General features: G+C 33.6%; 1 protein-coding gene across 5 annotated transcripts in view; it reads left to right on the top strand.

Moving 5' to 3' along the window:
- Positions 1 to 25,052, top strand: part of PTPRK (protein tyrosine phosphatase receptor type K) — a 505,641-nt gene that overhangs the window by 392,288 nt on the left and 88,301 nt on the right. For all 5 annotated transcript variants that reach the window (XM_033098859.1, XM_033098824.1, XM_033098848.1 and 2 more), the window contains exons 8-13: positions 4,672 to 4,974; positions 9,633 to 9,742; positions 10,721 to 10,922; positions 14,663 to 14,768; positions 21,118 to 21,391; positions 23,980 to 24,016. In XM_033098859.1, the coding sequence (XP_032954750.1) occupies positions 4,672 to 4,974; positions 9,633 to 9,742; positions 10,721 to 10,922; positions 14,663 to 14,768; positions 21,118 to 21,391; positions 23,980 to 24,016 (1,032 nt within the window). The remainder of the gene's footprint in view (positions 1 to 4,671; positions 4,975 to 9,632; positions 9,743 to 10,720; positions 10,923 to 14,662; positions 14,769 to 21,117; positions 21,392 to 23,979; positions 24,017 to 25,052) is intronic.

Genomic DNA, 25,052 nt, shown 5'->3' with positions numbered 1-25,052 from the left:
TAGAGAATAGTTTATTTTTTTAAAGTTTTATTTACATTATAAAACATAAATGGGGTATGCAATATTAAAGATAAATTAAAGTGGATTCGTCGATTGTAATTGCATTGTTTCTTCCAACACAGTCAATATTACATAAAACATTTTAAGTGAGAAACATTAAAGGGTCTCCAAATTTTGAACTGCCCGTATTTTGAGAAACAGTTTTCATGATAAGACATTCAGTAGGATTTATCTTTTGGGAAAAAAAAATTGTCTTTGTCTTTTTGTCATGTCACTTGGGTATTATTCTTTAAAAACCAATTGATTTCCTTGACATTATTGTAGAGAGGATGCAAATGTTAAGTTTATTAGAATTATCTGATGAACTTCAGTGAGACTCTTGAGAGCAGTAAAGATGACTTGTTTTGTTTTCATTTGAGTATGTGCTTAGTATTGTTCTGATGCTGCTGGCTCAATAATTACTGTGACTGCAGGATTGCTGAGTGAGCCATGCACCCCCGTCACTCTATGTCTCCTGAGTCCAAGCATATCATTTCAGCAACACAGCCATAAAGCCAAAAGAGCTGACAGTTGGCTTGTGATTATTCCTGGACCTGAGGCTCCTTCGTGTTACAGTACTAATCAAGTCATCTCACCAACTTATCATTAACTCAAATTGACCCATGGGAGCAGAGATGAAATCTTTTTTGGCAAGACTAATGATGTTATAAGACTGAAAGGATGTGCAGTGTAAAACCTTGGTTATTCTCAATTCTTACTAGAAGTAAAGCAAAGATACAAAGCATCAAGAGGGAAAAGTAAAAGACAATATCTTCCAAAGACTTGAAGTTTTTTCATCCCCTAAGGGATGTCGATGTTTTTTTGTTTGTTTGTTTGTTTTTTACTTTTTACTTTTTTTAATTCACCTTTGTTCAAAAATTTCATCTCAATTATTATTTTGTTGTGGTGGTTTTACACTCACAAATATTTTCTCTGGCAATCAGAAAATTCACTTTCCTTGTGTTTGTTTTTATAAAAGAAATGGAAATTGTGCGTTGCAGTCAGCTTCTAGGATTTCTGATGAAAAGGCAGCCAAGAGCACGAAGCTCCTGTCATGCTTGAGTGTTCTTAGTTTGTGTATCTTTGACAAGATCTTCCTTTTTTTTCTTGGCATGAGCTTTGGGACATCTTCTATTTTTTCTGACTGACAGCCGGATAATAAGTTTTATCATTAAAAACTGATTCTAGGGAAATATGATCCCTGCCCTTGATTCTCTTGTAGCTGCTAAAGCTTTTGTTTTCGCAATTCTTTCAGAATAACTAGAGATGATCACTACAAAAGGACAAGGATATTGACCTGTCATGTCACGTGTTATTTAGCAAGTACCAAAATATTGAATTCCCTATTATCTGTTATCTAGAACCACTTATTAAATCATCTTGCTGTTGAAAAGTAACTCAAATTCAACAGATTTTGTCTGTTCATGTTACCTTTATTTTTCTTAATCTTCAGAGAATTATTAAGTAGTTCTTTTTATCCTAGTAAGTTGAGCTAAATATTTAACATATAAATTATTACAGGCATAAACCCCATGCTGGATCTATTTACAGTTAAGTAAGGACAATGATATGTTACTTCGTTATTTACCTGCTAATTATGTAACACTGGTCATAAATCTAATATGTAAATTTTCTGTCATTTCTTTTTATTTCATTTTGATTTCATGTAGCCTTTTTCACTATAATAACTAGGAAATGGATTAAAACTTAAAAGAAATGGAATTAGTAAACCTGGCTGGTCAACACTGGGCAGGGAAGATAAACTAGTTAATACATTTCTCATTGCATATGCTTTTTTTTTAATTTAATAAGTGTTTTCCTAGGATTTATCAGCAATGAAAGAATGAAGGGGAGCTTTATGAAAGTTTGTTGTACATCTGTCCACAGAGCACTTAACAAGAGGAACTAAGATTCACCATTTAAAGGGTAGAATGGGAAAGGACTAGATTTTGCTTGTACCAAGGGTGCCAAAAACATGCATACAAGTGGACACTTTGGTCAATGTTGCTCAAGCAGTAGTTCGTTGTAATTAGAAGTGTCTGGACACTGATGGTAACCACTTTGAGCACCTGTTATAATTACAGAAGTCAAACGTGACTTGTATTAATCTTTTGTAATCGGTATATATTGAGTATACAATTTTAATAGTTTTTTTCCTTTTATAAAATGTGTATACATTATTCTGGCACTCTCGGTATACACACATGTATGCATACAAATGTGAGTATACCTGTATATATATTTGTGTGTTTGTTTCTGAATATGCCCCTACGTTACAGTGAAATTATATTTTAAGTCACTATTTTAGTAATAACAGCATAATTTTCAGCATTTATTCAAGGCATTGGGAAAAATATAGATTTTAAATACCAAATTGACTTTGTAGAATTATTCTTTGCCTCTTAGAAAACTATTTCTTTCCATAACTCTTTGTTTATCTATATCAGTTAATAAAGTATTAGTTGCTAAAATTATGATGGTGGTTTACACACCAGGTATAGGATTTATGACGCTATTCTTTTTCTGATTTTTAAATGGGAGTTTTTAATATAAGTTATGTCATTGTCAATGTAACCACCATTTAAACACAGAATATCAAAATCCTCACTCCAAGTGAACCCTATGTATTTTTTACATTATACTTAGTGAATATATCTTTCGTGAACTCTTAGAATTGTAAGATTTGATGATGTAGAGCTACTCTATCTTCTCTGTGGAAGCTCTCTAGGTATGATTTTAAAGTTGTATTAGAATGCAGGGTAAGTGCAAACTGAATAGAGGGATAAAATGAAAAGATGGATGGGAGAAAGCGATGTCTTAGAAAAAGAGAAATTCATAAAGGGGGAAATGTCAGATTCAAAAGAGGAGAGTATGAAAACAACTACCTAAATACTATATCTAAAAACAAAACAGAGGAATAAATGTGTATTGGTATTTGCTTTCATTGCTGTGTGGAAAATTTTCATTCATATATTCCAGGTATTTTTTGGGGGAAATCTTACTTTCTCATTCTAGATAGTTTTAGAACAAAGTATGACCTAACTTGAAAATGGTCACTAAATTGTATCTGGTTGTTGCCTAGCAGGCAGCAAAATCACTTTTATCTGGGAATCTTAGGATGAATCTAACTGTAACCCCCTGGTCAGCTGGCAGGCAGTGGTGCTGAAGACTGTTTTCAGTCTAACTAGACTGAACTAAAAGTGTCTCTTGTGCCTGGTAAGGGAAATGTTAGCACAGAGCTGGACATAGAAAGAGATTTTTTTCAATGATTAGAGAGCCACATCTTTCTTGCAGCTTGCTTACAATACTTAAGGTAAAACAGACAACAAAAGTGATAAAATAAGGAGACGATACTGTGAACAATTTGAAGACTGACAGACAGCTTTTGAAATCTAAGCATTAGATTCCACCAAAGATTAATTTGCATGTACATGTATATGTATTTTTGTAGTTTTGAGGTTTTTAATTAAATGGCCACCACAGGGTATTTCCCATCACACATTAAATACATTGAACTGGATTCCACTTTGGGTTTGCCATCTGTGTACCAAGCTGATTATTTTTTTGTAACTCATATTTTAAACTCAGAAATCAAAATCTGTAAAAATACCAAATTTGGCTCTTTTGTAGTTCTTATTTTTCTTCTTTTTTCCCCTACTGATTTCCATTTAGCAACAGCATCAAGTATCTGAAATGAGTTATGGGAGGCCCCAACAAAGCCTTGATCTTGGCCTTTACTTTAATCTCCTTGTCAAATCAATGTATTAAACTTGTGCTGTGTATTGTTTTGTTGACTGTGTAGACTTTGCCATGACCATGACTTTCATAGAGTAATTATTTTGATAAAGTTAGATGATTAAAGTTAGTCTTGCATGAGGGAAGAATACACTTGGGAAGCAGTGATGGATGGACTCCAGACTTTGGAGTGTTTAGTTCTGCCGTCATTTTCCAGTTGAATGAAAATTCACCCCCCAGTTTGGTCTGGGTGACAATGAATGGATTGTCAGACCTGAGTGTTTCTTAAAAAAAAATAGAAAGGCATCAAGAAGGATAAAAGACAGTGGGAATATCCACATGTGTTCTTGCAATTTTTCTCAGCTATTTTTCTGCTTTGATGAACAACATCATTACTGAAGTAATAAGCGTTCATTAATGTCGGCCTCATTTTGTGGAAGTGGAGGCTTAGTGTTACAATTAGACTAATTAGTGTACAGCATAGCTTGGTGACATGACAAATCATAGCGCAGAACACGTTGACTCTTATCTATTTTGATATATGGGCTAATTCACTTGCTCAATATGATAAAAGAAGAGATGGGGAATTTGGTGGTAACAACAGCAACAACTACAAAGGTTTTGTGGCTACATTTTCAGGATTTTATTTTCCAGTATGTTCCTGAGGACTATGAATTGCTGGCAGTTTACATTTCACTTCTTTTCCTATTGGTAAATCGTAGCCCCTCAGCAGAATCTTCAAGAATAAAATCATGAGTAAATAAAGAAAATTAGCATAAAAGGTGACTTCCAGATTTCTTTGGTTTACACAATTTTGTCATGCTCAGTGTTTTATTTTTCCAAGATTGTTCACTGTAAAGTTGACAGCTATCTGGGTGTCTTCCATTTATTTTTCAGAACCTATGCGAACCCCAAAGACTTTAAAGATTGCCGAGATACAGGCAAGGCGCATTGCTGTGGACTGGGAATCCTTGGGTTACAACATTACTCGTTGCCACACCTTTAATGTCACTATCTGCTACCATTACTTCCGTGGTCACAATGAAAGCAAGGCTGACTGTTTGGACATGGACCCCAAAGCCCCTCAGCATGTTGTGAACCATCTGCCACCTTATACAAACGTCAGCCTCAAGATGATCCTAACCAATCCAGAAGGAAGGAAGGAGAGTGAAGAGACGATTATTCAAACTGATGAAGATGGTATGTTCAAATTTTGTTATTTTTAAAACCGGAGAATTATATAACAGGAATCATGTAAATGCTTACAGTTTTCACTGGAGTGTCCAAAGTTGAATTGGATTATGATATCTGCTAAATACTCTTAATAAGGTTAACTTTGGAGTTTGCCTTTAATAAAAAAGCTTAACACTCTTCAGAGAAGCATCATACATTAGGCGAAATGCACTTCTACTGGTTTCTGTTTTCGTGAGATGTTAGAGAAGTAGCAACTACACTAAAAGCTTAAATAAAGTTTAGTGTTTTTTGGGTTTTTTTATCAAATGTTCAAATATAATTTTCACTATTCATGGCACTATAGTAATCGCCTATTGGCAAAATGCATGATGATTTCTAAGGTCCATCCCTTGCTAAAATTCTTGAATAGCTTGTACGTAGTGCTACATTTTTATTTGGGTTTCAGAAAACAGGATGTAATTCATACCAATGTGTTTCCAGTTCCCCTCAAGTCCTGAACGTTAGACTGAGATGTAGATTTTGACGACTACCAAGTATGAGATTGCTACAAAATAGGTCAACATACCATAGTTTCTAGAAATTCTATCACTTCAAGCTTTTTCACTCTGAAAAGAGGAAATGACTCTGGTTTGTCCTGTTGTTTCTGTGGTAATAAAGGGAAGTGAGAGCTCTTTAACCTTATGTAGCTCTGACTTTGAGCTACATTAATATTATTCTGAAATTATGCATGGGGTTATTCTCAGATTCCTAAAGTATCAAAGAATAAACCTCAGATTTACTTATGATAAATGTGTTTTTGTCATGTTTGAGGTAATCATTATGATTACCTCCGCTGTCATTTGAACTTGAACCTAATTGGAGTCAAACAGTATTTTAAACAACAAATCCTACTCTAATGCAGAAATACACACTCATATCAACCTGCACACACACACACACACACACACACACACACACACACACACACACACCACACCACACCACACCACACCACACCTCAACACATGCTTATGCAAGAACGAATAGTTAGCATAGTTGTTTCATAGGTAGGAAATGGGAAATCTAACTATAGATTTAACAACCCTGAAAGAAAAAAACTCTATCTCATTTCATAAGTGGGGATAAATATTAAAATATCTGTATTACACTAGACATTTTAGTGATAAGAATATACTCGCATATTTTATTGCCTGCACTTAAAATTTTTTTAAAAATTCTTAATTGGTAATTTCAGACCCAATTACATGAGTTTTGTGCTTCTTTAGCTATTCACTCTCTAATAATATTATTCATTCTTGTGGTTTCCTTTGGTATGGTGTTTTCGCTTGCTTTCTTTCCCACAAACCAAAGAATGAAGTCAGTTTTATACAATCATTTTTTATATTTCATTAAGTATTTAAATGTATTTTAAAATTCATATATAATTAGATTAATAATTAGGAAGTGAGTTATTATGGAATTTTAAAATTATGTCCTAATTTGATTATACTTATGACTATATTACTTTTTTTATCCAGAAACAGTTTTGCAAAAGTAAAATGACATTATTTATGCTAATTTCAATATTATTTTCTATTCTAATTTTATTTTAAACTCTGCTTTGAAGCATTTTTTATTAGTTTTAATGATATCAAGGTGCATATTATTATTTCAAAGTATGGTCTCAAACTAATTCCTTCTTTGAGGGTTTTTTCCCTTTTGCTAGATATATAAGATTAAATGATTGAGGTATATACATTCTATGGCATATTTACAAGTAACCCAGTCTTCAAATCCACCCATGTGAGTTCCTGTTTCTACACAGAATGCTTGATGTGTCTCGATGTTCCTGAGGGGGACATAGAATATCTAAATCATAATCTATGGCTGTGAAGAGCAATGGATTATGATGATCTAATTAAGCCAATCTCATTAAATTATTGCTGCCCTATCTGCATAGAAAAATAATAAATTGTCAGCCATCTAGTAAAAGAATGTAATTTCATGAAAACAATTCTGGGGCCATCCATAAATCATGACAACAAAACTAGAAAGATTTCCTACCAGAACCCTAAGGTAGAATTTATATTTAATTTATTGCATACATTTTTTAATGCATGAGTAGAATTTTTTGTATGAGATTTTGTTTTCATTTTCTATTCCAGCATTGATAAAAATCAATATTAAGAAGTCAGCTCAGCAGAAAAGCCTGGTTTGGGCAGAGTTTTTTGCTAATATGGAGCTATTTTTGAATGCACATTTATTATATTTTAAAAGTTATAATGCTTATTTAATATAATCTTGCCCCACCCACATTCATTTTCTTTTCTCTTTTTTCCATTTTGTGAGTTACATTCTAAAGGTCTTTCTTATATGCAAAAAAAAATTAGCTGAAACAGCTCTCAAGTAAATCACATGAAGGGGAGTAAAAGTCAGCATTCTGTTTCCATTAAAAGTTGTTGATGTGGAAATGTGAAGTGACATTCCCTGCAATATGAAGACTGCCACAATGATGATCTCAGTAACTTCATGTTGTCTGAACACAAATTCTAAGTATAAATAGATGTCGGTACATAGACATTGTCTCCCTTCAATTGTAGAAAGTTATTGAATATAATTTGTCTGTACCCATACCCCATTGCCCCATTTGTTTATGTTTGTGTTTTGTCATTCGCCTAAGGGTAGTTCTTTCTCTGTCCACTCCAGTTGTCCCACTACTATTTAAGTAGTGTGGCACTGTCTTGTCCATAATTTTCCGACAGACTTTCCCTCATATATATCATATATATATATATATATAACCTGTAGGTTAACAAAGAAGAACATGTGTAAGAAGAGCAGAGAAATACACTCTAGGGAGAGTACTCTCCAATGTTATTCCTCACTCAATGCAGAATTATGCAAACATTAAAAACTATCTCTATTTTTGAACAATTTGAAATACAGCCATTCCATTTCATGGTATTTATGGTCCAAATTGTGTTTGGTAAACACAGGGACTAAGTATATACCATCAAATAAAAATTCACTCATTAATTGAGGTTTTGCCTCCTCCTTCCCCCAACAGCCATCTTCTACAAGAGGCATGGAAAGGGGAAGGAATATTGTTTCCTTCATTAGAATTGTAAGCTTATGTCATTTGAGTACAATGGAAACAACAGGTACTCTCTTGGAAAACAAACGAATGCCCATGGCAGCCTCACACATTACACACTGGGGCCGTCCCACCTCCCTGCCTTGATCAACTCCACAGCCTGTGCCAATACTATAAACTGAGTAGCAGGTAGGGATAGTGGATGTCTTTGGTTAACTTCTCCCTGAGCCCTCAACTGACAGATGCCTGAACAGATCATATGAAGGTCAGTGCTGACCTGTTTTCTGTTTATTGCAGGTTTCTTTCCTTTATGAATTCATTATTAATGTTCCAAATTATGGTGGCTGTCCCATAGGTCATAACATCATTCATCATCCCTTTGTAGATTGAAATAAATCTTACTCTTTTGACATATCATTCAGAATTTCTTGATGCTGCTAGCCACGATGCAATGCATTTCCTTTGATCCAGTGGTTTTTAATTTATTTCAATCCTTACAAAATTGCTTTATGCTCTGAAACTACATTTCTAGATAATGTCATGTGTGAAGTTCACTGAAATGTAATATTAAGGGAAAATATTAATTAAAACCATACCTCCCCAATATTAGGTCAATATTTTCAAAAGAAAACATTTTTAAGCAAAGTACAATGGAGAGGATTTACTTTTAAACATTAGCATTTATGTGAATAAAGAACTATATATTTAAATAAAATATATAAAAGAAATATATATGGTAACAAAAGTATCTCATATCTTGTTTTTGGTTTTTGTCAATAGAAGCTGACACATCGTTCATTGCTGCCATTCAGTATTGTCAGTTATATAACATTTGCAAATGCAGACTGGAATGAATGTTTCTCAAATCTTGTCACACCTGGGGTCACTTCAAAGCTAGTTATACTGATTGTTGAGTTCAAAACAAATATGATGTTATAAAATGGTTTGATTCTTAGTTTTTAAAAAGTGAATTCATTTAAAAGACAGAAGATATGATATTTGAACCTATTCATTTTGTTTCTTAAAAAATTGTAATAATCAATGTATCTTTTAAATTATAGAAAATTTAATAACTATAGCTATAAAACTCAGATTGACTATTAGTAGGCATTTCAATTCAGTGCAATATAATTTGCCTTTAGAGTCTAAAGAGTGTTAATTATTATCATGATTCATTATTTTCTGAACTTTGTGTACGGAGACTCTTTAGGGGCTTATAATCTTCAAAATACCTTTCAGGGAAATATAACTGTGTTTATGAAACAAATTACAAATGAGATTTTTGTGTTATTAGAGGTATACAACAGAGAAAACTAGACTACAGAATTTATTCAATTCTCTAAAGTGATAGAATATTCTTTTGAATAAAAATAACGTTGCGGTTGTACATTTTTTGCATTAGAAGCTTATAGAGTTACTTTATATTGCCATGTATTGAAGTCTGAAAACGGATCATGTAAGATTGTTTTCTTTTTAAAGACACATTTATATTTATTTTGTGTATTTTTAATTTGGTTTATCTGGCTTACATGATTTACTTTTGCTGTTACTGATATAAGAGTTTTTACAACCGAAATGTATGTATTTGTAGTGCCCGGCCCTGTACCAGTCAATTCTCTTCAAGGAACATCCTTTGAAAATAAGATTTTCTTGAACTGGAAAGAGCCTTTGGATCCAAATGGAATCATCACTCAATATGAGGTACTGAGAGAACAAGGGAGTGTATTGAAGGGAGAGTGAAAGGAAAAGGTTAGAGGGAAATAAGGGGAAAAAAGTAAGTGAGGATTAAGGGAATAAAATCATTAGTAGCTCTCCTCTGTTTTACTTTCCATTCCTTGATCCCAAAATTTAATATAAAAACAAACATTGACCTAGAATTTTAACATTCTTAAACTAAATGTATGTTTTAGTTGTTGTTCTAGGGAAGCAGGATTGGCCTTTTCAAACAGACTTAAAGATGGTGATAGAGGGAATTTTTATAAAATGAAGAAATCATATTTCATTCTGTGATTTAGGGAAGACCATTGAAAGGATTAATACCAAAAAGCAAAATATGTTATAAACCTATTCCAGAGATTTAGCTTACCTTCGGATATAAATTATCATATTTTTAAATATGAGAAATTAAAAAGAAGAAAAGAAAGCATCATTTTAATTGTACTAATGTATAGTTTTGTTCCTGCATAGTCAGTGTTGATTACAGCATAAAATGCTTCAATTTGTAGTGGCTACAGAATGCATGATGGGAATAGGAATCACTAGTGTAGTCTTATAACCTGTGACTATATCAGCATGCTTGAATACTATTGACGTGAAATATATGTAACTTGGACAATGTATAGATTAAGTTAACTATAAAAAACCTTTGTTGAACGCTTTCTTTGTTTCATATGCATTAAAATATATGACCATAAGATTATGTATTCATACTTAAGTATATTAATTTATTTTTTGATAGGAGAAAATAGATGTATATTGGTCTAATCAGATATAACTCTAGGTATATCTGTAGATAGATGGATGGATAGATAGATAGGGACACAGTCGATACAAAATTACAGCTAAATAACCATATCAAAAGAGATGGAAAAGACGTGAAAAAAATGTGATTCATTCCATAGTGATGGCCTTGAATGACTTATATTGGATATTTAATAAGACATGTATTTCTTAAAACAGATTAGCTACAGCAGCATAAGATCTTTTGATCCTGCAGTTCCAGTGGCTGGACCTCCACAGACTGTATCAAATTTATGGAACAGTACACACCATGTCTTTATGCATCTCCATCCTGGAACCACATACCAGTTTTTCATAAGAGCCAGCACAGTCAAAGGCTTTGGGCCAGCCACAACCATCAATGTGACAACTAATATCTCAGGTATGCAAATAAATAAAGGATAATTTTTTTTAATAGCATGTCCCAGGGAATCACATATACACTAAGTGCAGTTCATTTCACTTACTGAATCTTTTATGTAATTTATGATTGAAAGCACTTTAAATAATTATTTGAATACAGATTATTCTTGTTTTTATGTCCAAGACCAAATACATCTGAAAGTTATTTTAATTGACAGTGGTTTTTTAAAAAAATTACATTATATCTTTATCAGAAATCTTTTAAAGTTTATTATCTATGCTAATAGGCCTATAATACTTTTGAGGAGTTGGTAATTTATGGTATACCTTTACGGTAAATGGATTTTATCAAAGAATGGTAAAAGATCCTTACTTTACTATTTTAGTACCATATATCTTATCTCTCCGTTCCATTTTTCACTGACATTTTGGTAATTATAAACAAATACGAGCTTTTCTTTCCCTTTGAAATCTCACACAGATTACTCTAAATTTCAGAATGGCAATGCGTTAAGTTGATAAATAAATATAATTAAATTTACAAAACTTATGCTAATAATTTCATAGTTTGTTTGCATTTGAGTAGATTGTTTACAGATGTGATTTCTCCTTTAGTCAAGTTATCAATTAAACCTGCTTAATTTTTTGCCAAGATTTAGCACTACAAAATACCCTAAATCTACTGCAGCTCATGTAATGTTTTATATTATTTGTTTACAATTACTAAAATAAGTGTATATGTAACTGAAGAGTTAAAATTAAAAAATGTCAACCACTTAATATATTAAAATTAAAACATTAAAATTCTAATTTTGAATTTGTAAGTTCTTTTTGTTTATGTTTATTTTTATTATATTTCTACATTGCATACATGAATGGTGTAATACCTCATTAAAAAATGTCTACCATTGTTCTGAATTGCTAAGGAAGCATTAGAAGGAAGCTACGTACTCTTTTTAAGTCAGACATTTTATTTGAAAATGTTTTGAATGTAACACAAAACTTTGAAAAATTGTATCATAAAAAATTAACTATGGTTTCAGTATGAGCTATGGTTCCTTTGTATAATATTTGATTTATATTAATATTCTAATAAAGAAGAATATTAAAGTATTCATCATGTTAGTAGCAATGTATTAAATTTGCTAATTTATTTCCTGATGGAACCATTCTAAATCATCAATTTAAAATACTTGTTGAGTCACTTTAATATAAAATATGATTAGTGATATCATGACATAGTCAGACATGTTTCCTACCCTCTTGAATTAGTAGTAGTTCTATAAATGAATAAAATCCTTCAGCAGAGATATCTACAAAATTTACATAAATTGTAAAACTGATAGCATTGAACAAATGGACATTATTGAGAGCCAGATGATGGTTCTCACATGTTTTCTTTGTATTGAATAGAAAATTTATAATTAAACACTGAACACCCATTTAGCAAATTCTTTGAATTGCATAACTGCCGTTTCACTCGAAGCAACTTATACACATGGTACTTGATTTGTACTTTAAAGACAAATACAGTGATTGCTGCAGTCACTGTATTTTGGAAACGTACTAATCAAAGCTCAGGCTGAAAAAATTTATAGTTATGTGGTTCTAAGCATCACTTGAACTTTTAATGTAATTTATTGTTATTTATCCATTGAGTCCTGTAATTATATTCCTTGGCATTTTAAATAAACATGAAGTAAAGTTATTGAAGGAATGATGTTTGGGGGCATGATTTATGTGTATGTGTGTATGTATGTATAGTACATATATATAATATACATATCCATAGTGTGCATATATAATATCTATTGATTCTACTTCCTAAATAACACTCAGATAATTTGCCTCTTCATAATGTCAGTATTCCTGCCTTTCTATCTGGAATATATATATATATATATATATATATATAACATTTTATTTTTTTTAACTTTTTAAAAAATTTATTTTAAGTGTGTTTTTCCTCGACCCATCAGCTCCAAGTCAAGTAGTTGTTTCAATATAGTTGTGAAGGGCGCAGCTCACAGTGGCCCATGCGGGGATCGAATCCGCAACCCTCGTGTTAAGAGCATTGAACTCTAACCAACTGAGCTAACCAGCCACCCCTGGACCATATTTTAAACAGATCATTGACATAGCTTTCTAAGCAGTATCCTTGCCTTCAGACTTATATTGCTTCAATGTATTTTTATATCAGTCTTTATACAACATATATTTCCTTCTAAAGTTTTAATTTTTTTTAAAGTATGGATATATTGGATATGTTGTATCCAGAGGGATAACGCCCAAACATCCATGCCTGGGTAGCATTTGGGGCTCTTCATTGTTTAGCTCTTTCCATTCTGCACTCCTGTCTATGCATGAACATAAAGCTCCAGGCTTAGCAAACTGTTTATAGGTGTTGGAACATACCATCCCCTTTCACATTAGGTGTCTTCAAACATCCTGTTTCCTGTCTCTGGAATTTTATTCTATGCTTTCTCTTCCTGATGAGTTTTTACCCTTCTTTTAACGTTCAGCTCAAAGCATCACCTAAACTGTGAAGTCTTCTCTGTTTCATCTTCCCAACACCCAACACTAATTTAGAGTAGTGGTTCTCTTAAGTGTGGTCTTCTAGAGGGAAACCCTCTAGAAAAAGACACTATCAGGCCCCCTCTTTAGATCTACTGAATCAGAAACTCTAGGGAGGAGGGGCAGCGATTTGTATTTTAAGAAGCCCTCCAGGCACTTCTGGTCTCACTAGTTTGAGATCCACTCATTTGGCAAGTTAACGTCTTTGTCTTTTGGTCACCTAATATTTTGCTATAATTTTTTTATAAGACTCTCACTCTTAATAAACTGTGAACCTCTACTTTTAATTTTATAAATGTTAGACCACACTTCATTTTTATTTATATTTATGGCAAGTATAAAATTTGACACATAGTATGTATTCAATAAATGTTCAATGAATGAGTGAACTACTTAAACTTATTAGATGCCATTGGGTCTGTAATTCTGATAATGCACACATTTTGCAGGATATATACTCCTTTAAACATCTTTCTGCATGGAAATAGCAAAAAACATTTGAGGTTACTATTTCACCCAGTTCGTGATTAGAAAGTCTCCACCTCCCAAACATTATCAAATATTTTGAAAATTTATGTTTCTTCTTTTCAGGAATCTAGCAACTAATGTACTAGTTCATGGTAAAAACAAACGAAAAAGAGTTGCCATTTGCATTCACCACACCTCCTGATGTGTTTCTATGGCGACTACACTGGTGAAAATGACCCAGGTTCTAATGGGGTCATTTCACAACCACTAGATTATAAACAGCACTGCCTCCCCAGGCAACCTTTACCTCAGTTCCTGCCATTCCTATTTCCACATCTCCCCGTGCAATTCCTCAACCAGATTACCCAGAGTCTCCACAGTTATCATCTTGATCCCATCCCATCATTGCTGATATCAAGGTCTCAAGAAACTAAATGCTAAAGCATCTTCACAAAGTGTTTGGAGCATTTGTCACAAGTTGCCAAATTATAATTTAAATTTCAACAATTCTTGGCTTTATATCTTCTGCTGCCTTAGGTTTTCAAGGTTAACATTCAATGGTGTATGTTAGTCAACAAAATAAGGTAGATGTTAGATAACGAAGTATTACATTGATTTTTTCCTTCCGCCAGGATGATTTATTCATCCTGAACTATGGTACATTCCTGTTAATTGATTGAATCTTTTTTTCTTTTTTTCTCATTTATCACTCATTAGCTCCCACTTTGCCTGACTATGAAGGAGTTGATGCCTCTCTCAATGAAACTGCTACCACAATAACTGTATTGTTGAGACCAGCACAGGCCAAAGGTGCACCTATCAGGTAAGAGGGGCAAAATAATAGTTAAAGCAAAAAACAGCCAGTAGGCGGGATGTTTTCTCATAGCTGCTTAGCAGCCAATGTAGTGAGTGGTTCGTTTCTAAGAGATGGTCATTTGACATTGAGTGTCAGGTTTTATTTCTGTTTTGTTTTGTTTTTGTTTTTCATTTGGACAAAGCTGGAAGATAGACTTGTAGTTAAGAGTAGAATTCTAAGGGGCTTTTTGAGATATTCATGAACTGAATCTTTCAGCTCACTGTGCTGTTTGATTTAAGAGCGGCTCTTTTTTTTTTTTTCTCTAGTCCTATGTCACTTAACTTCCTCTATTTTTATCTATGGTATATGAGCTTTGAAGGTATTTGTCAAAAATAGAATGAGAAAACACCTCTGGTCCAACGCATTAAGTCTGTTCTAAATAATTTCATATGAATGATTAAAAAATAGGAAGCTTTGAGGAAATAAAAGGAGAATACTTATAATGAATGTAGCCTCCATGACCTTTTAATTCCTAAATTGTTGCTTATCATGAATTCCATAGTAAATATTAAAATTCAATTCGCTATTTCCTTTATCTTTCCAATACTAAAATCTTCCATATTATCCTCCACTTGGATATACTTAGAAGCCATGTTATTGTCAGGGATTGAGTCAAATTATCCCAACCATTTTAATTGATGTACATTTGTGATTAGATAAGTATTTAAAACTTAGCACATTTGCATTTCAAATTTTTAAATTTTATAGATACTTCTGTTTTTATACTTCTATTGAGAAATAAATCAAGACATAAAAATCAGTGCATATGTCACTGCAAATCAGTGCAAACTCAGTTCATAATTGAGTTTTCTCAAATAGTTTACATGTTCATTTATTAAGAAATAAAATTAATTTTCATTCTATGTGTAAAATAAATACATTTGACCTTATAAGCACATACTACCCATTCAGGTAATCCTATATATCACTGAGTGAAAGAAATATTTTTAATTAAGTATATATAGATCTATACATATAGATCTCTAGATCTAGGGATCTATATATCTGTAGATCTATATAGAGAGGTATCTATAGATATATAGAGATAGAGATATATAGATATAGGTATATATAGGAGAACCTGAATTCATAAAGAAACTCTTGAGTCCTGTCTGGCTTAAAATCATGGGAATACCACACCACAGGAAAAAAGAGATGACTGAATATACTTGTAATAAAGTACTTGAGAAACATTGGCTACTTGAAAATGCAAAGTAAGTATAGAGTGCTATTCATGAATCAATGACCTGTGAGTGAGTCTGATTGCCGATCCAAAGGAGAAGGAGAAAATGCCTGCATTCAATATCTCTTCCTATTGATAAGTAGTCAGGATCATTTACATGTTCCTACCTGTGATGAAATTTACTTAATAGGTGTTTGATTCTGCTCCTGCTCTTTAAATGAGCTGCCGTGTGCTTGCGTTTATGTTTTAAGAGTTAGATATTCAAGTGAATTCATCTTTACTTAATATAAGCTGGAAACTGCACAATTGTGCTACATAATGTAACTTACACTAATTATTTATTCGTTTAATTAATTTATTGCACAAACATTGATAGACCATGTATTATGTGATAGGTTCTGTGCTAAGCATTGTAAATCAAAGATAAAATGATCACAACAAAACACAGAGCCTGGATCCAGATTTGTCCTGGACAATCAGAGGTGCCTGCAGCCTTCTAAATCCTTTGCTCATAGTCAGAGTTCAGGAATTTAGTTGAATTAAGAAACATACTATCATTTTTAAAACAAAAATCTTTCTTCGGCTTTGTTTACTTATCACAAAAAATTTTAATTACACAGAATTCACGTAATCTGAATTGATGGTTATGCAAAAATAATCCTTGAAAATCACATATCCTCTTCCTCTGACACAGGCATATACCTCCTTGTATTTGTTGGAAAGACATTTGACCTTTTCTGGAATTGAGTCCAGCGTGTGAGAACTCTAAATTTTACACTTTGGAGATTAGTGCTCAAAAAAAAAAAAAAACTTTTAAACCTGGAATACTACAAGAAGAAATAATTAAATGATGTATACACAAATATGTGTTTTACAAGAATGTTAATAGCAGTGGGGAATATCTGTTTTCCAACTGATAATCTCATCCCATCTTGTCCATCTTTAGTTTTTTGTAATGATTGACCAGCTGTCTGATATCACCTATAGGTGGAGGCCAGGTGGCAGAATCAGACTAGCGTGGTCAGTTTGGCCACAGATGAGCCTCGCCCTCTTTGCTTTTTGAATCTTTCATGATATAGTCCTGTCTTATTTCCACTGACCACATTCCTAGCTTAGGTATTGTCACCAGTAATTCAAGCCTTATTTTGAAGCTGATCTTGTTCAGTGCTCTAATTTCTTAGAAAATGAGGACCCAAGTTGTAGGATTTTCAAAGCATTGTATTTATGGTCTGGTCCTTCAAATCTTTGATTGGATCTTCATTTCTACCTTCAGAATTTGAAATTCTTATACTTTCCACCCAATGTCTTCTTTATTTATGTCAGCCTATCAGAATCTCTTCTTTGCTAATGCTTGTTGCCATTTCCACTCTGTGGCCCATCTCCTCCCCTCCCAATAAAAGCCATACCTATTTGTCCCCTTAGCTAAAACTCCCGAGAACATCCATCTGTTAACTTTGCTAGCATACGCTCTAAACACAAGGTTCTATCTTTCCCTGTTTTCTAGCATAACTAGTCTCTGCCAGACTCTGTTTCACCATCCATTTTTCCAAACTCCATGGAAATATCGAATTCTTTCTGCTCTTGCCTTCCTAATGTTGAACAAACTCTAGTTCCAAAAGCCTCTGGCATAGCACCTGTGAAGTTCTTGTTGGGTAGAGTCTGTCCATTTAGTTTAGTTCAGTTCAGTTTAGTTTAGTTTTTAGTTTATTTTAGTAAGACAGCTAAAGTTGCCCATGGTTTCTGTAAATTCATTCATTTAATAACATTCAATATGTGCCAGGAGCCAAGCTGGATACTTGGAATAGAAGTCCACATAAGGCAATTTAGGACATGCCCTCAAGTAGCATATTACAAGGGAAACATGGTTAAAAATAGACCTTTGAAAGATAATGTCAGGGTTTCGAGATTTGTTATTCAGAAACTGGTAGTTCCTCTTACAGAAATAGATTAAGTCATGAGAGACCTGGCTTGTGTGTTTAAGGAGTGAAGAGATGGAGAGCAAGAAATACGGTAGCCACAGAAATACGGTATCCGCAATGGCGATTAAATCTTTACACTGTGGATTATCACCATGTTGGGTCTGGGGCAGTATGAGGATGGTAGCTGTGAGAGTCTAGGAAGTCTGTCCATAAGAGAAATAGCAAAACATCGGAGCTGGGGAGTTTCTCCTAAAGCTTTAAGGAGACATTTTAGATAAAAATGAGGAAGTATACAATTTCATAAAATTTGTTATTTAATATCACTAAGAACGTTATTTAATATCACTAAGATCATTAATTTCACGTTCTTAGTGAAATTATAACCAGATTCACAGAAGGTTTACTTATGAATTGAATTGAAAAGAAAAAAGATCCACATCAGGCTGTTGTGTAATTTTGGGTTCAGCTCCAATATTTTTAAGCATTAAATCAAGAGAAGTATCTACCACATGTATGATATGGCTTTTTGAGCTAATGGCAAAATCTCTTTGTATATTCTTACAGTTTTATAACTGAAGGGAAATTGCATGATGAGATGTCATTATCTGGCTTCCCAGAAAACTAAGAATGACTACAATTCCAATATTTAATCAAGTTAGATTATAGTATAGAGGAGTCATTTTTAGATTTTTAATATAAGGAAATCATATTTTGAGTATTGAGTGAAGATTCATAATGCCAGTATGTTGATTTTAACTTAATTTTTGAAATATTTTAAAATGTAATTAAAAAGAATGAGGAGTACATGAAATATGGGTAGAGTGAATAAAACTCTTCAGGTGACTTTGGAATATTTTAAATTGCAAGAGTACTAAGCTTGAATAATATTTAGATCTAGCTACAGTTAAGTACCATTAGGTAATTAGACAGGCACAAGGATGAGAGAGCAAAGGCCCATTTCATGTAATCAGTCAAACCACTTCTAATTTGATTTCTCGTTACTTATTTTCTGTCCTTAAATTAATTTGTATTGATAAATAAGGAAGTAGCAGGGACATGGGGGAAAAAAAAACTGTTTAGAAAAAGTGAAAGTATGAGGTTGAGGAACAGCCTGCTCAGACAAATTGAACAATGAAGGGAAGACAATTTCTTCTAAAACTGAATTTAATAATTTTTAGTTTAGGGTTCCATCTCAAGTTCAGTGGGATCTTCCCAAGGAGCAAATAGCACTTTTTCTTCCTTCACGGCTCTTCACCGTCAGCAATTTGCTTTGCTCCTAGTAGACCTGGAAAGAGAAGCTTCTCTGTGTGAAATTTCTTAATTTGGAATGTACAACGTATGTCAATTTAATAGAATTAGTTAAGACTGAATGTGTGCGTGTGTGAATTTATCTACATGTATGTATGTATCCACAGGATATACCAATGCATAACATATAAATGTGGATTCTACATAGAAAATAAACAAACAAAAAAAGACCAGGTTTGCTTAACATGGCATAGGTCAGCTATGATCTTTTCTTTTTTCTCTCCAAACGCTATGCTTACATATTTGCTTGCATATTTCCTTTGTTTTAAAATTAGTATGTGCTTATTCCACGGACCCCCTTGGAGAGCACGTATCTTGGAAATAGCATTTCTAGTGTAGAGACTCAATTTGGCAGAGATATAGAGAATGATGCTATACACATAATTTCAAATAATATAAACTCCCTTAGTTACTTGCCCAAATCTCAATTTCTGGCATAAGTACAATTTTTATATTTCTAAAGAGGGAGACAGATACCAGCTTACCAACTTCTCAGCAATAATTTAATGGGAAATAGAAACTTGAGTAATTAAGAAGAAAATATTTAATTTATAAAGATCCTTTCTTTTAGTCTACGAAGGTCTTATATTTATAAGCATAACAGTTTATATTAAATTAGAATTTTATACCAGATTATTAACTGATAAAAATTTTAATTTTTGCATGTCATAGATGCAAAATCAATCTCTCTCTCTCTCTCTCTCTCTCTCTCTCTCTCTCTCTCTCTGTCTCGGTGTGCACGTGTGTGTTTCTCTTTCTTTTTATGGAAGTTCATTAAAGAAAATATTGTATTCCTGCTGGAAATCCATTGACTAGAGACTGTGTTTAATATATACAATATGCATGTTTGCCTGGAGACTCAAGAGTCAAACGTGCATCCCCACACACAGCTTATTTAAGAGTATATATGTGACCGCAATGCGTTTCCTAATAATTTTCAGTAAATTTGAAACTTAATTCTTTTAAATTCATTAATAATATATAAAAACCTATCAATAACATCAAATTTCTTAAGTATGCATTTCCTAAAAATGTTTGCCTAAAGAATGCCCTACAAAGAAAGCATGTTATTAATATATGAGTTTCAGAAATTGATACAGAAATTTTATAAGTGATTAGGCAGATCTTTAAAGTTGCATTTCTTTAATTCCCTTTCCTCTTAAAATAAAAGCTATTATAGGAAAGTTTAAGACTTTTAAAAAAGGTATTGTAAGGTTTAGGTTTGAGCTTTAACAGGCCAATTGCCATCTGTCTCTACAATTTGTAACGTTTTATTATTAACGGCTCTAGAATAAGGAGTCAGTCTATTTCAGTGGCGAAGACAGATTTCTGTCCATCTGTGCCCATATTGCAGCATGTCACTTGTGCTTTAGATCTGCATAGCTGTGAGCCAATGTTGATGCCGTGGCAAGGTCAAGAGGTGGAGAAGCCTGTCAGCACATTCTGTCTCTAACATGATGACAACTGCAAACTGGTGCTTTGAGCTCCGCCCTGAGGCAGCCATTCTGTTGGGCCTTGGAGCTGAGCCTTCCATAGGACCATTTAAAAGGAAAATGTTAACTTTAAACATTTAAAAGTATCAGACAAAGAACTTAATCTATTACATGTCTCTGATTATTATTGGGTTCATTATTAGGGTGACTCATTTCTCAACATTTAAAAATGTGTAGAGTTCTATGTTTTGTTTTGTTTTTTAAAACATTTTTTGAGTCCCTTAGTAATTACATTGGGGTTAGAATCCATGTGAAATTCTATTTTATTGAAAAATAGCTGAAAACAAGAATGTAGTGGGTTAAGACTGACTTTAAAGATTTTTAAGTGGTGCATGTTACTATTAAATACTTTGCTGACAAAGCTCAGAATCTAAAATCTCTAAATTTGTGCTGTATTTTGTCTTTCCAAAAAGTGCCTATCAGATTGTTGTGGAGGAGTTGCACCCACACCGCACCAAGCGAGAAGCCGGAGCAATGGAGTGCTACCAGATTCCTGTCACATACCAAAATGCCATGAATGGGGGTGCACCCTACTATTTCGCAGCAGAGCTACCCCCCGGGAATCTGCCTGAACCAGCCCCATTCACAGTGGGTGACAATCGGACATATCAGGGCTTTTGGAACCCGCCTTTGGCTCCACGCAAAGGATACAACATCTATTTCCAGGCAATGAGCAGTGTGGAGAAGGTAAGCTTCCTCCACAATATGCTTTCTCACTACCCTGAGGAAAAGCTGCAATAGAAATTATATAAACACTCAGTAGCCTGTGTCATGAAAACAAACAAACAAAAAGAATGGTGTAAAGGGGGTGTTGTTTCTATTCCCAACTCTGTGCACAGTTTTGGGCTGAGGCTCCTCCATACATGACCTTGCACAGAATTCCTATTTCCTAGTACCTGTTTCTACTTACGCCTTCTTTAAGAAAGCCCACATGAGCAATTGCAAATAAAATGATTTGGAAAGGTGGGTGTGCTGCTGCTAGGACTCCAGCCCTAGTAAATATCGGGCATTGTTCTGTTTTGCTCAGTAGTGGTACACTTCAGAAGATTAAATTTACTGCAGGATAAACAGAACGTGTGTTCCACAGCAGGTTAATAAACGCTGATAAACTTTTCAGGAGGTAGAAGCCAAACAGTAAATAACAAGCAACAGTTCTCTGATTACAAAGTAATAGGACGCCCGTGGTATATCTGACAGAACCTAAACAGAAGGCTGCCTGGAACTGGCTGGATGCCGCACCATTAGAAAAGCCTGTTTTCCGTTGCTCTGGTTGTTCCTCCTTTTCCCATTTTGGACACAGTTGTTATTGAGCACTGCCGCTGATCCCAAATGAATATTGAAGAGGAAAACACAACAGGAAGTTAGAAACTACCAGTGGTTCCTTATATGGGAAATAACCTGGTCTTTCATGCTTCATGCTGTTCTCTTTGAAAGATTTTTCTTTCCTGAAACTTAGTTTATTTTTTTTTTTCAGATAAAGATAGGAAAAAAAAAATGTTGAGAATAGAAAATGTTTAAAATTTAAAATCCAGTAGAAGAATGACCATTTTGTGTACTTGTGGCTATATAGGAAATTGCTGGGTTTGGGTAATTGAGTCCCTGAGGTGGGTACTTGAGAGATGATGTGAAGTATGTGATATCCAATTGCAACAGTCATTTTATATCTTGAAAGAGTTTAATTGGAAGACATGACAATCCGTTTACATTTCTTCAGGGAGCATGAGAATTTAGGGTGTTGACTTGTTGCTGTTGAATAGAAAGCGCAATCTTTCTGCTTACCCTATCTGGTTAGCTTATAGTATATGACAGAGAAAAATGCCACAGCATCTCCGAATATGTACCCCAAAACCAGAGGCTGCTCATTGTTGAAAATGCTTTTCTTATCTTTAGTTTATTTCTACATGAGAGGGAGTCTTTAGAGGCAATTTTGCTGCCCACTTCCTAGTTAACCATCACTCTGTACTGCTGGTAAAACTGGGCTGCTCAAAAACGAGATGACTATAGAAGTTAATTTTCCATTCTGGGTATAAAGGATCTTCTCTGGCACTCTTTAAAAGCTTTGTTATGAATTTTGTCTTCTAATTGTTAATATATCTACATGTGGTATAATCAAAGCACAAAGTAGCAATAATATATTTCACAGTTATCCTGGCAAAGAGTTTTAAAAGTGACATGGCTCCTACCAGCAGAGGCTGGTAATCCTGATAGAGTTAACAGCAATTGCTTTTAGGAAATCAAAATCCCTTTGGGCCTTTGTGGGAGAGTGAAATAATCTCTTGTAGCTTAGTATGGAGACTTCGGGTCACAATTAAGTAATAGAAGTGCATGCTTTCATTTTTAATTATTCATTCCTCCTCAGTGCTTTATTTTATTTAATTTAGAAATAATAAATGCTTAAGAGAAAAGTATAAACTCTTGGTTTATCGATATATAGAACTACTCAAGATGGAGTTATAAATACATCTTAAAAACAAATAGGCTTTTTGTTTTGTTCACTGGCTTTAACATCCTTTCCAACCTCTTGTATATTCAAAGATATAAACTGAATGAGTTCAGTCCTGAAGTGAGGGCCTACAAGTGCATTCCACCTCCGAGGGCTACCCCACAACGTTAAAAAAAAAAAAAAAGACAAAAAATTAAAGAAAAGAATCTGAAATAATTTGTATCTTTTTCTATTTTTATTTCCTTGAACCCCTTGTCTAGCAAGAGAAGAAAAAAATCACACCAAGAAAGATTTAACCCCTAAGTGCTAAATTAAAAAGAAAAAAAGAACAGATAAATTATATTGCAACCGTGATGTAATTTTTTTATAGGTCTTTCTAGCTACTGCCATTTAGCTCTTTAGTCATGCTAGACTCCAAGTGAGTGTATGTAATACCCAGCTTTGGTCTGAGTGTATAGCTATGAGGTGAAAATGAACTTTATATTTGGATCTGATTCGTATTAGCTTTGCAAATACATTTTTCTTTCTGATTGTTTAAAAAGTACAATAAATGCAAATAGAATGCCATACTTCTTTTTCTAGATGATAGCCTGTTTCATTACAATGTGAAAATAGAATCTAAATCTTTAGAAAAATACTGAAAAATTTTTAAATTTCTTATTTTAGATTAAAAAAACCTCAGGATACATATAAAAACATTAAAACTTTCCTTAATACGACAATTTTATTATTTATAAGCGTATTTTACAACCCCCATTGAGCTTCATAATATAGTTTATGAAATAGGAAACATTACATATACACTGACTATTTTCTTTCATTTTTACTTCAGGAAACTAAAACCCAGTGTGTACGAATTGCTACAAAAGGTAAGAGGTTTGCTTTTTATTTTTTTTCAAATTCCATTTGCCCGCTTGCTAAAATGAAACAGCTTTGTTCCCTGCTTCAGGGCTAATTACACGCGTCACTTCTATTACAGAGTATTTGTAATAGGGCACAGTTAAACTGGCAGCCAAGTCCTCTGACTCACTTGGGTGTCTTTAACACGTAATGGGGTGCTACTTTCGATCCTACAGTACTTGACCGGAGGAATCTTGTTATGAGAATAGGAAGGATTTAGAAAACCTTAGAAGGGCTATTTCTGCCATTGAGTATGAGAAGTTGAAACGTCTTGTGCTGTTGATCAACCAACATATTGGGAAAAGCTCAACTATATCAGCTCAAAATAACAAGTTGCTTGTCTAAAAACCTCTGTTACTTCCTAGAGTAGACAACCAAAGATGAATAGAATCGAGCTAGTCCGTAGGTAAGAGCATAGGTGTGGAGATTGGTGCATATCATCATCAGTAGTGCAATTTCATTGATGATACTTTACTTAAAAAAATACATGTATATATAATCATTGTTATTATTATTATTATTTAATCCAACTGATGCCATTAAATTATTAGATCTGTGATCGCCAATGGCCAGAGCAATTCTTTCTTATATTTCATATTATAGCTTTGTTGTCTAGTTTCTTTAGGAGAAAACATTTTCATCTTTGAATGAGTATTTAGAGCTCAGAGTGGGAGAGTCTTTAGCATTCACTATGTTTCTAATCCTTTATTTAAGACATTAATTGTTTCAACAAGGAAGAGAGAGCTACTTGGTATATTCTAACGAGGAATAAGAGAAAAGCTGTCTGCATGCAGACTTTATATATAGTCATGGGATGTAAAGTACAGCATAGGGAATATAGTCAATGGTGTTGTAATAGCTATGTAAGATGTCGGTGTGGGGGTATGTTTATCACTTTGTGAGGTGTGTAAATGTCTAACTACCCTGTTTCCCCGTAAATAAGACCTAGCCAGACCATCAGCTCTATGTGTCTTTTGGAGCAAAAGTTAATAGAAGACCCAGTCT

The sequence above is a fragment of the Rhinolophus ferrumequinum genome, chromosome 3, assembly GCF_004115265.2.
Source record: "Rhinolophus ferrumequinum isolate MPI-CBG mRhiFer1 chromosome 3, mRhiFer1_v1.p, whole genome shotgun sequence".
In the NCBI taxonomy this organism is placed as follows: Eukaryota; Metazoa; Chordata; class Mammalia; order Chiroptera; family Rhinolophidae; genus Rhinolophus; species Rhinolophus ferrumequinum.
The sequence above is the reverse complement of the archived record's forward strand: the minus strand, read 5'-3'. Positions and strand labels throughout refer to the sequence as shown.